The following is a 13,394-nucleotide window of genomic DNA, read 5'->3' as shown; positions in this document are numbered from 1 at the left end:
TATTCTAAATCATCCTTCATTTCGTTAATGCATGCGTGAAGTGTAGGAAATATTTTTCTGTAACCAATTATCAAAATATAACCTTAGTGTGTTTGTGCAATTCACATTAAGGTATTCAAAGTATCCTGAAGGAAATTCGTTGTTAATCCCTATTGCACCTGATGTATAATAGTTGGTGGGGACGAATTAAACCTAAAGGTTAGTGCGTCTTCGCACACTTTGAATTCTCTAAGTACAATCTCCATTAACATCTTATTTGTTCTAGTGTTGCGACATATTTCCAACAGTAACAAATATCCAACAATCTTAAGGTTCAATTATTACTTAAACAGTGACATCGTCACTCAAAGAAATGACATCTAATTTTGTTTAATTGGATAACTTTGATGGATGCAAGTTTATCTATTGGCAGAAAAAGATGAAATTATTGCTTACAACTTTGAAAGTTGTATATGTTCCGAATACAATAAGACTAATAGATAGGGAAGAAGAAACAATATCGGAAACAAGAGAGAAATAAAAATGGGACAATGATGATTACATTTGCATGAGACATATTATCAACAGTAAGTTAGACTCATTGTTCAATATCTATCAAAGTAGTTAATCCGTAAAAGTTTTATAGAATAAACTAGAGTAAAACTACATGCGAGAAGATGCAATTGTGAAGACAAATTTGTCATGAAGATGTTTTGATGAAGACAAATATACATAAGAAGGAAAAGATTCAACAATACATAGAAAGTTTCAAGTATCTCAGCAAGGATGATTAAAGATTTAATCAAGCTATGACATTTGAAATTTAATCATGACAAGGCTAAGGTACAATATATTTTGATTAAAAAAACGATATCCAGCCTCAAGACTGACTAAATTAAGAGGACCGATCTCACCATCCACTAAGAGAGTCCATTTAAAATTGTTATGGTTCGATAATAGGCCCAAAAGGGGAGCCCAATCATTCATTCAAGTCATTTCATCATTCATATATATAACATCTCACGTAAGATTTGAGGTATTCTTTCTCTCTAATCCATAACTCACTTTACTTGTCATTATTTTATTGATTTGAACGTTGGAGTGCTAATTAGCCTTACTAATTTACCTCTATGTGATCGTATCGAAAGTCTTCTAAACCACATCAAGATTCTAATTTATTACTTCATTGATCATTTCTGATTGTCAAACAAAACAAAAACCAACATAGATTACATAAATTGTTAACTCATAGTAGGTATTAAAAATTGAGATCTTAAAAAAAAAACACTCTTACTCTCAAATATAAATCTTTGTCAACATCTCAACAAGTTATCTTATAAAGGAACAAATTAGAATATTTTTTCTTCTAATAAATTAGTTTTCAATTCATTGTAATGTGTTTCTTTTGTCTAGGTGCATGGTGTAAAACATTCTCTAAATTATTGATTTTTCGTCAAAGTAAAAATTGATTTAAAAACGTACGTAATGTTAGTACGACAAATTAAGGATCGCGCGTTGAATACATTAGCAATTCCAATTTTTGTCGGCACGTTTCCTACACGGATGCAATAACAGTTTACAGTTATCGTATGATTATGTCCAAAATAAAATAAATATCAACATTAAAATATCATTTTGGAACATTCCCAGCAATTTCTTCTTTATCTAGTAACTTCTTTTTTCAACACAATCCGAAAACACGCCACTATACTAAACCGACATCATCAAAACATATCTATATATAACAACTTTGATTCACATTTTACTAACATCAATCAATCATCCATCACAATGAAGGACGCTGGATTCGAGCATGTTATAAAATATTTTGACGAAGATGGTGATGGAAAGGTTTCACCATCAGAGCTGCGACAGAAGCTGGTACTGATGGGAGAGGATGTTTTGTTGAAAGAAGCTGAAATGGCTATTGAAGCAGTGGATTCAGATGGCGATGGTTATTTGAGTTTGTCGGAGTTAATTAGTTTGATGGAGGAAGGTGGAGAGGAAGAAAAGTTGAGGGATTTGAAAGAAGCATTTGAGATGTATAATGATAGTGATAAGTGTGGCTTTATAACACCAAAGAGTTTGAAGAGGATGCTTAAGAAGATGGGTGAGTCCAAATCTATTGATGAATGTAAAACTATGATTAAACATTTCGATTTGAATGGGGATGGTGTACTTAGCTTTCATGAGTTCACAATTATGATGCAATGATGTCATATTATAGTTCATCTTTTCATTCCTATTCTCATTCATTTACGTGTAAATATTCTTGTAGATTTTATTACCATATTAAATGAAAAAGAGAATATAAAAGAGGGCAACATACCTAGTAAAAACCATAGTTAGACAACTTAATGTAATCTTTTCTAATTAAAGGATGAATTTTATTTCGTCAACAATAGTTGTCATCTTATTGTCTTAGGTGGACTTTTCGTAGCCACTACTTGAGCTATGAAAAGTTTTTTTTTTTTTTTTGAGGAAATGAGAAAATAGAGTTTATTTTGTCAAATCAATGTTATTATAAATGTGTTAGAGAGCCTTCTGGTCTTAAATATAAGTAATACAAAAATCATTGATTTTAAATATAAATATAAATTATTTATAATTATTATATTTAATATAATTATTTTAAATATATTTCTATGTTTTTTTTACATTTTTTGTTTATAATGATTTCCAAGTAAAAAATAGAGGTACAATTAAGAAAGAATGTAAAAATTAAATGCATTCAAATATTTTCTTAAAGATAAGTTTTTTTATAAATTATAAGATTGGATAGAGTATTCGATAGACCCACCTCTGACCATGGTTTGGAGGCATGTTTGATCGGTAGCATTAGTTATAGAAATGACAAAACTCGAGTGTATAAAAAATTGTTGGATAAAAACTCATTATTTAAAATTAAAACTTTGAACTATTTATGACCTGGAATTCAAAAACTAATGACCAAGAAAATCTGAAAATATGAGTTAAAAATGTTTCCACATAATCTTTGGTACGAGTTCTTAGATTTGGAATCCAACCATCATGTCATTATCAATGTTGATTTAGAAAAATCCAAATCGAGAAACTACTAGTTGTTTTGAATAAATTCTCTAAAGTCGTAGAATACACCATATAGGATTTTGAAAGAAATAAGTCTCTAGGTTTGTATGCATGATTTTGTTAGAGGGAGACTATAAACCTTCTAGATAGCATCAGAGAAGATTAAACAATAAGAAGGAAGTGGTAAAAAAGGAGGTGCAGAAACTCCTAGAATTTCGGATAATTTACCTCATTCAGATAGCAAATGAGTTAGTCTTGTTCAATTAGTATCAAAGAAATGAGGAATAATGTTAATAAAGAATGACAAGGATGAATCTATTGTGTAATGCGCATGCAACATTTCAATGATGTATGAGATCAACTTTATCAGATTTTTGAAAAGGTATTGTAGAAGTCTTTATGGATGATTTTTTAGTCTGCGATTCGAGTTTTGGCATCTATCTTACCAATTTAGAAAAAGTGTTTGAAAGATGTGTAAATGTCAATCTAGTCCTAAACTAAGAAAAATGTCATTTTATGGCCAACGAAGGCATAGTGTTAGGACATTTGGTGTCCAAAAGAGGGATAGAGATGGAAAAATCTAAAATAGAGGTGATAGAAAAAATCATCACTTCCCACCTCTACGAGGGGAGTTAGGATTTTCCTTGACCAATTCTATCGCCTGTTCATTCGTGATTTATCTAAAATTTCCAAACTATTAACAGGACTGCTAATGAAAAATGCAGAATTTATATTCGACGAACAATGCCTTAAGTCCTTCAACAAATTAAAAGGAGCGCTAATCTTTGCACCAATTATGCAACCTCCTTATTAGAATATAACATTTGAGATTATATGTGTTGCTAACGACTACGGTGTGGTGTTGTTCTAGGGTAAAAGAAGGACGGGAAAATGCACACAATATATTACGCAAGCCAAACTCTGGATGAAGCATAAATAAACTATGCAACAACAAAGAAGGAATTATTGGTTGTAGTTTTTGCAATTGATAAATTACGATCTTACTTAGTATGATCGAAAATTATAATTTATACAAAGCATGCAACCATTGGCATGCTTTTGCTTATGAAGGACATGCATGTACATCAAAAACTACTGCAAAAGTACTTCAAAAGTACTTCAAGTTGGTCTATATTGGTTGAGCTTCTTTAAGGATGTGCACTCATTTATTAAAAAGTGTGGCTAATATCAACTCATTGGAAATAATTCAAAGAAAGTGAGATGTTGCTAAACAACATCCTAGAAGTAGAGATTTTTGATGTTTGGGGCATTAACTTTATGGGATTGTTTCCCTCTTCCTTAAGAAATCAATATATACTTGTGGCATTCGATTACATTTCCAAGTGAATTGATGCCATAGCTTCTCCAACAAATAATGCCCGAGCAATGATTAAAAATTTGAAGAAAATCATTTTCCCAAGTTTTGTTATGCTAAGATTTGTAATCAGTGATGGGAGGTCTCATTTCATTGCTAAATAGTTTGAGAACTACTGAAGAAATTTATAGTGAAACATGAAGTAGAAACTCCATATCATCCACAGATAAGGAGCCAATTAGAAGTCTCCAATATAGAGAGAAAATGCATCTTGATAAAGGCAAACTCTTTCTCAAGAAAGGATTGGGTCTTAGAGTTGGATGATGCTCTCTGAGCATGCCGAACAACATATAAGACGCCAACTGGAATGACTCCATTTAGACTAGTGTACGGAAAATGATGTCATATTCATGTATAAGTAGATCATAAAGCTTATTAGACAATAAAGACCTTTAACCTAGACTCCAAAATTATCAGCGAAAGAAGGATATTGTAACTCATTAAGTTGGAGATTTAAGACTGGATATGTATAAAAATGTTATACTTTATAAATAAAGAACTAAAATATTACATGACAAGCGCATTCTAAAAAGATACTTTAGAGAATGAGAGCTAGCCTTGTCATTCAACTTTAGGTTAAAGCTAATTCTTGGAAAGCTATGTTACAGATGGTTTGGTCCTTTCTTGGTGAGAAAGGTAACATTGTATGGTGCAGTAGATGTATGGAATATTTTTAATGAATTGTTTACGATAAACGAACAAAAACTCAGCACTATATTGCGGGAAATAATGTTGGGAAGGGGTATGTTTCATCTTGAAGGAACCCCGTCGAAGGTTTAAAATAATTCGATCAAGCTAGTGACATAAAAGGAGCTCTGCATGGGAGGGAAATCCATAATATCGTGTGTTTTTTAGTGTTTTGTTTACGTAATAGGACTAACATTGATTAGAGACTTGACGAGTGATACAAGTCGATTAATAAGAAAACTTAAAAATAATTGGAAAAAAATCTCCCAATCAAACCAAATTACAGTCAAGTAGTAATTAAGATTATGGTCATAATTTGACCACCCCGCAAATCCCCAAAAACCGCCAAAAAACCTAAGTGAGACAGGGAGAATTACGGGTGGCCTGTAATTAGAATTATGCTTGTAATTCTCCCGAGGCAGAAAAACAAAAAACACTAGCCAAAATTATGGTTGTCCCGTAATAAGAATTATGCTCGTAATTATGGCGCGCCCAAAAATTTGAAACTCCCCATCTTCCATAGTGATGGATGTCACACCCCGATTTCGATCCTGAATCACCGATTCAATACATTCATCATAGTTGTTGCATCTTTGCATAGCATAACATGCATTTTATACCACATAATGCCTAGAATATCAGTCGAAATAAATTTTTGGATCTACAGACAAACCGGTTAAATCAATTGTCAAATGTGCGTCAAAACAACGAGCGAAATATTTCAAAATCAAGCTTGCAGACATCAGTTTTATTAATATATTTATCGTGTAGTTTAACCTGGTGTGCTCAATTTATTTGTCGGCTACTTTTTCGGTCACCTTTTGATCTGTCTGAGTGTTTTAACCAGACGTTTTCTATTTCAAAATTTGCAAAAACATGTATGTTTTCAAGGAGTTTATTTCACACTGATCATTGTGGTGCAGTCATTTTAATTTTTCAAGCACTTCCGCACCCGATTTTTATTCATTTTCAATCATTTGATTTTTATTCTTTGTCAAAATTTTCAAAATAAATAAATAGAAGTTTCTATGTTTTTGTTTCAAATTAATTTTGATTATTTAAATTAATTAAATTTCATGTGATTCATTTTGTTTTTAACTAAATTTTTACATTAATAAACTCATTAGATTTATTTTGGTATTATTAAAATATGAAATACTAATTAAACCAATTGTGTTGTTAAAATTGAGACCGATAACTAACGTCACATTTGGCCAGGTAGAGGGAGATCATTTGTTTTTCAAAATCAAATTAAAAGGAGCCATTGAGACCGATAACTAACGTTACATTGGCCCAGGTGAAGACCGATAACTAACGTGACATGTGGCATCCTTATCCTATCCTCTAATTTTGCAATTTGAAATTTTAGATGTTTTAGCCAGTAAAAGAAAGCAAAGTGCATTGAATCACGTCACAGCTATAAGGTTTTCTTTTCCGTTTCTTCAGTCTCTCTCTTTATTTTATCCAAAATATTGTGTGACACATGGAGGAAGGGGGATCCACACAGTTATATGTGGCTCTCCATTTTGTTGGATTCTTTTTCATTGCACATGTGACGATAACTAGAGCGAAAGGGTCATAGTGGAGTGGTTGAGACCTCGGTATCACAACCACCATGACCCAGGTTTGATCCATGCGCCCTCACTTCTCTTGTTATTTTTCATGTTTTTTCGTCTTTTCCATCTTTTGCTATTGTCGCATTACGCGAAAAACCGGCGGGAAAACAAAACAACAGAGCCGCCACCGTGCGTTATTCATCCCAAAAGAGGGAAAGGAAACGCTCGAAGTAAACCTGGAAAAGACGTGGTCTCGCGACCAAAGAGAATGGGATCGGGAGTCGGTTATGCGAAGGGAAGGTATTAGCACCCCTACGCATCTGTCGTACTCGACGGGATCCACGCACAAAAGGAAGGAAAATGGTTGCTAAAATACTGCTCAAACAAACACACACTGGCTGAAAGAGACACAGGAAAACAAAGAAACTGACTCGGCAGGATATCGCATCTCGGGCCTACTTAGTCTATCAAGCATATACATCAGAGTCGAAGTAGTTCGGACTGGGAAAAACATGCTCGCTAGGATGTCGCATCCTATGCATACGTATCTTCTTGGACTAAGAAGAATCAGAGCATCCGTAGCTCGGCTCACGCACACAAACAAAACCACACAGGCAAACATGGAATCCGAATGCCAATCGATGGACTTACGTCAGATTCCGAACCAAAACAACCCACACTGGAAACCAGATGCCACTTGATGGACTTATACCGGACTCCAAGCACACAACAAGAGGATACAGAATGCCAATCGCTGGGCTTACATCCATCTCCTAACACACACAAAGACAAAACAAAAAGGGCGCCCGGAGAGATCAGCTCATCTCCTGCCTACGTACCTCATCTGGTATGAGGATCAGGGCGACGTAGTTCCCCTATGCAGGGACTAAGGACTAGCCTAACCAGATAACAAAGGGAGACACAACTAGGGAGACTACGACTCGAGCCTAGATGTTATCATGCATATCATCCCTAAGTTAAGGTTGCTATCTAACTTGCACAGGGAGCAAGCTATCCTACACAGCATAGGCAAAGCAATCAAACAATCACAAATAGCACACACTATATACACACAAAGTGGGCTCACACAAGGGTTAGGTTGCAAGAGCAACACAACTGTAATCGGGTGATGTTAGCTCTTAACCCTAACATTGAGAGTTAGGGTGAAGCAGATGAAATAGGAAGTGAAGATGAGACTTCACAGCTCTTATCCCTGGCCTGGGAGAGCTTTAGACAAAAGAAGTGTGGGTTCAGAAAGTGGGAACCCTCCTACACTTATGACACTGACTCAACTGTACAACTGTACAAGGATCTTGGGTTACTATCCACAATGCATCAACACCAGTTGTGTGAGCAGAGGGATGACTCAACTGAATAGCAGGAGATGGATTGCACATCTCTTGTATCTGCCAATTGCCTTATCAAAAGGTCAAAAATAAACAAGCACAAGCATTGCCTCTTAAGGAGGACTTCAAACAGGTGCCTGGCCAAGTAACAGGCCAGGTCTTCCAGACTACATGGAGAAGAGATCATTATACCTCAATGCTCAAGCTAGCAAGAAAAGCAAAATCAAGTTCACAAAGGAACTATAGCAACTAAAGTACCTGAAATCAATCCAACATAATCAGTATACCAGACAAACAAAAGTCAAACAGAAAATTACAAGTCCACAGCACAAACAGACAACAAGCATCAATGCACATAGGTGCAAGCCACAAGGCCTAAGCATAAGTCTCAATTCCTACAAAACAAATTCAAAGTTAGTCATAAACAAGCAATAAACCAACTCCAATTGAGTGCACATCATCAAGTATAAGCAATTGTGCTCTTTGACCTGAAACAAAGCTCAAACATTAAGCATTAACCACTAGTACAAGACTAGGGTCAAAATGGGAGCAATAAACCAAAACAGAACATGAAACTTATCAAAAATCAAGATCAATCAAATAAGAAACAAATCCAAGTGGTCTCACATTCATGTCATCAACCAATATCATTTCATGAGGCAAAGAGTGCAAAGCATGCAATTTGAAGCTCATAGAAGCAAACAGAAAGATACAATTCAAATCAACTCACAAACATTTCAATAAATCCCCAAAAAATTCATGGTCAAACAGCACTCATAACATGATCTACACACCAAATTTCAAGTCATTTCGACCAAGGGAGGCAAGTCAATTAAAATCCATAAGTCAAAGCATGTTCAAACAAGCTCATACAAGGCACCAAATTATACATCAACTTCAAGCAAGCACAAAACAGAATTAGCATAAGATAAATGAACCAAATCAAAGCCATGGCAAACTTCAAGGTGTCTAGAACACACATGCAAAATTTCAAGTCCATCCAATAAACAACAAGAATTTCACAAATCATCTAAGATCATGACTCACAAAAAGTCCACAATTGGTCAAACAGAAGAGAAATTCTCAATAAAATTGGAAATGCACTCAAAAATTCTTCAAAAGTTCATACTTTATCCTAACATCCAGAAGTATCAATATGCAAAAATTCAGATCATTTCAAGTTCATATGGCATGGTAAATAAATTCCACAAATTAGACAAGAAATGGTGTGACACACATTGTCACACCTCTATTCAAAAAATCATATCTCATCAACTAGAAATGCAAAAATAGCAAACTCTATACCAAAATGACCATGAAAATGTCTAGTTTAAGCACAAAAATTTTGAGAGGCATTGGATTAAGCATCATCATTTCCCAAGCAAAATGGCAAGGCATAGCAAGATAACACATGTATGAACATTCCCTAGCCAAAATAAAAATCCACACGTGCACAAATTCTGGAAAAATCACCATAAAATTCTAGAGATCATGAGGAACGTCATGGAAAAAACCTCACATTATTTGGACAAATATTGAATGACTTATGATTTTTGGAAGATTGGCATAACAAATGAAATTAAGATTGAAAACGAAAATGATTAATTGAATTAAAATGAAATAATGGCAAAATTGTAAATAACTGGCCAAGGTAAAACGCTGCGTTTCATTTAATTGAAACGCAGACCAATCAGAGCGCGGCACCTGGTCCTATGCATGAACGAAAAACACAAAACGCATGCAAACATTGGCTCGAGTGGATCAAAATATTTTCTGGAAACGCAGAATTAGGGTTCATCACATCTTCATACGGATTCATCATCAAGAACATTTTGTCACCAAAATCAAAAACGAACATATCAATAGCTTCATCTTATCATGCACATCAACAATCTAACATTGATTTGACCTAATTCGAACTATTAAACACGGATCGATCAGAATAAGATTTGAACATCAAACTTAAAATTCACATATCTTTCTCATTTCTTGATGAAAATCAAAACCACAAAGCTCAGTGTACTCATGGATAGAAGGTCTACAGAATGCACATCACAATTACATGAATCAAGAGTATCGAATTCCAACCTCTATGAAGATGCAGATCTGGAATCGTGGTTGTTTGGCCTTGTAGTATGCAAACAGAACTTCTTTGATGCTCCAGGAGATGAATGAGTGAAGATCCAATGCTCAATGATGCTTGATGTAGCTCAAAAATGCAACTGCCATTGATGGAGCTTGATCTAACAGTCCAAGAAACAGCTCAATAGTGGTGATTTCTTGCTTCAATTCTCTCCAGAAATGGTGGTGGATGATGGTTCAGTGAAGATCCATGCAAGTTCTATGAAGAATTTTCAGAAAAAATGAAGAGGAAAAGTTGAGAGAATTGGTGATTTTTTTGATCTAGATCTGAGATGAATGATTGTTAATCACAAATTCAGTTAGAATTATCTATTTATATGTGCTGCTAATCAATTTTGTTAATCAAGCTTAGCCAAAACCAAAGTGATTAGTGAAATGAGTTTTAAGCTAAATGGCCAAAGTAACCTTCATGTGCATGAGAACCTTGCTACAGTGCACATTTTTCTGTCCAAACACACTCCAAATATCATTTTGAGGCAAAGGCAAGTGAAATTATGTGTGGAAAATGCATATTTTTGAAAGTCACCTTTTTCCCTCCCTTTTTAAAATTCAATTCAAGTGAAAAATGCAATTTTTGTGTGATGATTTTTGATGAAATATGATGAATGATTATGATAGAGCATGTTAAAAGGAGATTGTAGCAAAAAACCCCACATGATTTGGCCAATTGGTGTGAAAGTTATCCAACTTTGAAGTTCAAATTTCCTTGACAATGATCAATCCATAATTTCTCAACCACAAATTAGAAATTCATGTTCTTGGACTTTTTGGAAAGGTGAGAGCAAGATATTCAACTTTCATGTTGGACAAAATTTCATTTGAAGCTTGTATGATGATGTAAATTTGAGGAGAAGACCTTTCCATTTTTGGCAGTTTGAAATTACAGGTCACTTACTATTTTTGGAAACTTTTCATCTGACCTCAAATTCTTCAATGTTGATCTTTGCAATGTCAAATGAGACTTGTATGGACATGAATGAGGCTTCTCAAACCATTTCCCACCTTCAAATCCATGAATTCAGGCACAGTTGACCACAGTTGACTTTCTAGGGTTTCAGATGAAATTCAGCTTGACTGTTGAGCTTTGATCATTCAATCCTTGGCCAAATCACTCCAAAATGATCCCTAGGTCATATGAACTTGTTGAATCAACCCTAGGGCCTTGCTTCAATAGGAATTGCACATGCTTGCTTGCTTGAATAGATCTCCTGACCAGTTGACCTAATCTTGTCTGATGACTTGCACTTGGGCAAAGGACAATGCAATGCTATGCAGTGGACTATGTAATGTTAATGACCTAATGATGAAAATGTATGTACAAAATGGTAGGTGCAAATTTGAGGTGCTACAGCTATGTATTTTTATTATATATTTATGGTTGCACATTGTTATAAGCAATAAGACCATGGGGGAATAGTTGAAGCTTCATGCCTACCGCCCCCATGTTTTGGGTTCAAACTCTTGTTGCCACATTTTCCACTTTTTTTCCTTTTTCTTCATATTTCAACCTTTGTTTTTTTACTTCTTTTTGCAATTTTTTTAACCATCCAAAATTTTTCTTTCTATTTTTTGTGACACGTATTTCTTATTTATGACATTATATTTGTAATTTAAATTTATTTTTTTCCATTTATATTATCCTGATTACGACCATTGTAAATATGTCATTTTAATGTTTAATACAATGTGATACTTGTGGATTTTTATCCCACTTCCTTTGAATTTTTTCATTGCTAAACATCATATTTTAATTTATGGATTCGATATTTCCCATGTTATTATTCCACCGATTATTTTATCGATACATTGATTGTATTCATCCATGTTTTAACTCTTTGAATACAACGTTTCCGTTGTTGTCAATTTGCACAAACCGACTCTAAGCATATTACCTAGGGTTTTGCTTGCACTTCTTAATTTCCATTTGCATCGCACGTCCTTGTGTTATGTGACTTTGATTCGCATCCTCGCATCATGATTTTAATCCGTGCATGCTTCATTTTTACTTCTTTTGATTTAATTATTGAACATGTTGTACATATAACTTATGTGTTGTTATTTCCTTCACATGGATTACTCTTGGGTCTTCTTACAATGAGACAATTCTCTTGTGCACTTACACTAATTTACTTATGTTTGTTGATTGGGCTTGATTTAATTATTTCATTATCTTGTATCCTCATTCGACAAAATGTACCCCCATTCCCATGACGTATAATAAATTTTTACCGCTTTATTTTTGTATGCTTGCTTGTTTAGCTAGTTCAAACACAAGAATAAAATCAATCATTTCTTCAAAAAGATCAAAAATAAAAACTCGATCCAACGTCGAGTACTTTCTCAATAACCAAATCAATCCATGTCTCGCCATTCCAATCCATATTTATCCTCTTTATATTTCAAACTTCCATTTCATTCAAACTCTTTTTCAATCGTTCATCAAATGTTAAATCCAACATCAAGCCATTTTCTCAATAAAATTCCAAAATATGTAATGCATATTCAACACTTTTCAATAAAGATGGAAACAGAACGCGGTGGATACCATGAGCTCCTAAGACTAAGATTCTAGATGGATATCTCGCTCATCTTAGCTCTCGATGTCATTCAAAACCGTCAATACGGTTTCTTCAAACCCTTTCTCAATCAAATCTCAAAACACTTAAAAATATCAAACACTTTTGCAAATAAGATGGAAACGGAACATGGTGGATACCATGCACTCTTGAGGCTAGTATTCGAGATTGATATCTCGCTCATCCAAGTTCTCGCCATTATTTAAAACACATTCAAATAAATCAAACTCTTTTCTCGCCGTCGTGCAATTAATTCTTAAACCTTTTTCTCAAACGAAAGGTATTTTGTTTCAAGACGATGCAAAAAATGTTTCGTCCACTTGAACAAATGAGTAAGCTTACGACGTTTCCCATAAATATTGATTTGTAAATCCATTCAATAGTGATGCAAACGTTCCCTTATCCACTTGTTTTGGGTTGTCCAACAATGTTTTCATCGATTGACCCAAAGTAGCTTTCGTTAAAATCGACCAACAAAGAAGCATTTTCTATCCAGAACTATGTAAGCCTTGAGTTCTCTATTACACCCGTAGGAGCAAAATTTGTAAATCTTGTCAGACTCATTAATAAAAAGGTTAGGTTTAGTCCCTTTCTTCGCACATTAATAAAAAATCCAAAAACATTTTCTCTTTTATTTTGATCATATTGTTCTCTCCCTCTTAATAACTCAAGAAGCCTAACATTT

General features: G+C 34.2%; 1 protein-coding gene across 1 annotated transcript; it reads left to right on the top strand.

The window, feature by feature from the left end:
* The first annotated feature begins 1,740 nt into the window (after positions 1-1,740).
* On the top strand, positions 1,741-2,364 carry LOC127084238 (calcium-binding protein CML38). Its single transcript, XM_051024653.1, has one exon. It carries the CDS (start codon positions 1,771-1,773, stop codon positions 2,191-2,193), a length of 423 nt encoding a protein of 140 aa, XP_050880610.1. The 5' UTR covers positions 1,741-1,770; the 3' UTR covers positions 2,194-2,364.
* The last annotated feature ends 11,030 nt before the right edge of the window (positions 2,365-13,394 follow it).

This window comes from Lathyrus oleraceus, chromosome 5, assembly GCF_024323335.1.
Source record: "Lathyrus oleraceus cultivar Zhongwan6 chromosome 5, CAAS_Psat_ZW6_1.0, whole genome shotgun sequence".
NCBI classification, from domain to species: domain Eukaryota; kingdom Viridiplantae; phylum Streptophyta; class Magnoliopsida; order Fabales; family Fabaceae; genus Lathyrus; species Lathyrus oleraceus.
This window is presented reverse-complemented; position numbering and strand designations above follow the sequence as displayed.

Bases quoted from the DNA above. Each gene is read 5' to 3' on its own strand.
- LOC127084238 (XM_051024653.1), top strand. From the start codon at position 1,771: ATGAAGGACGCTGGATTCGAGCATGTTATAAAATATTTTGACGAAGAT.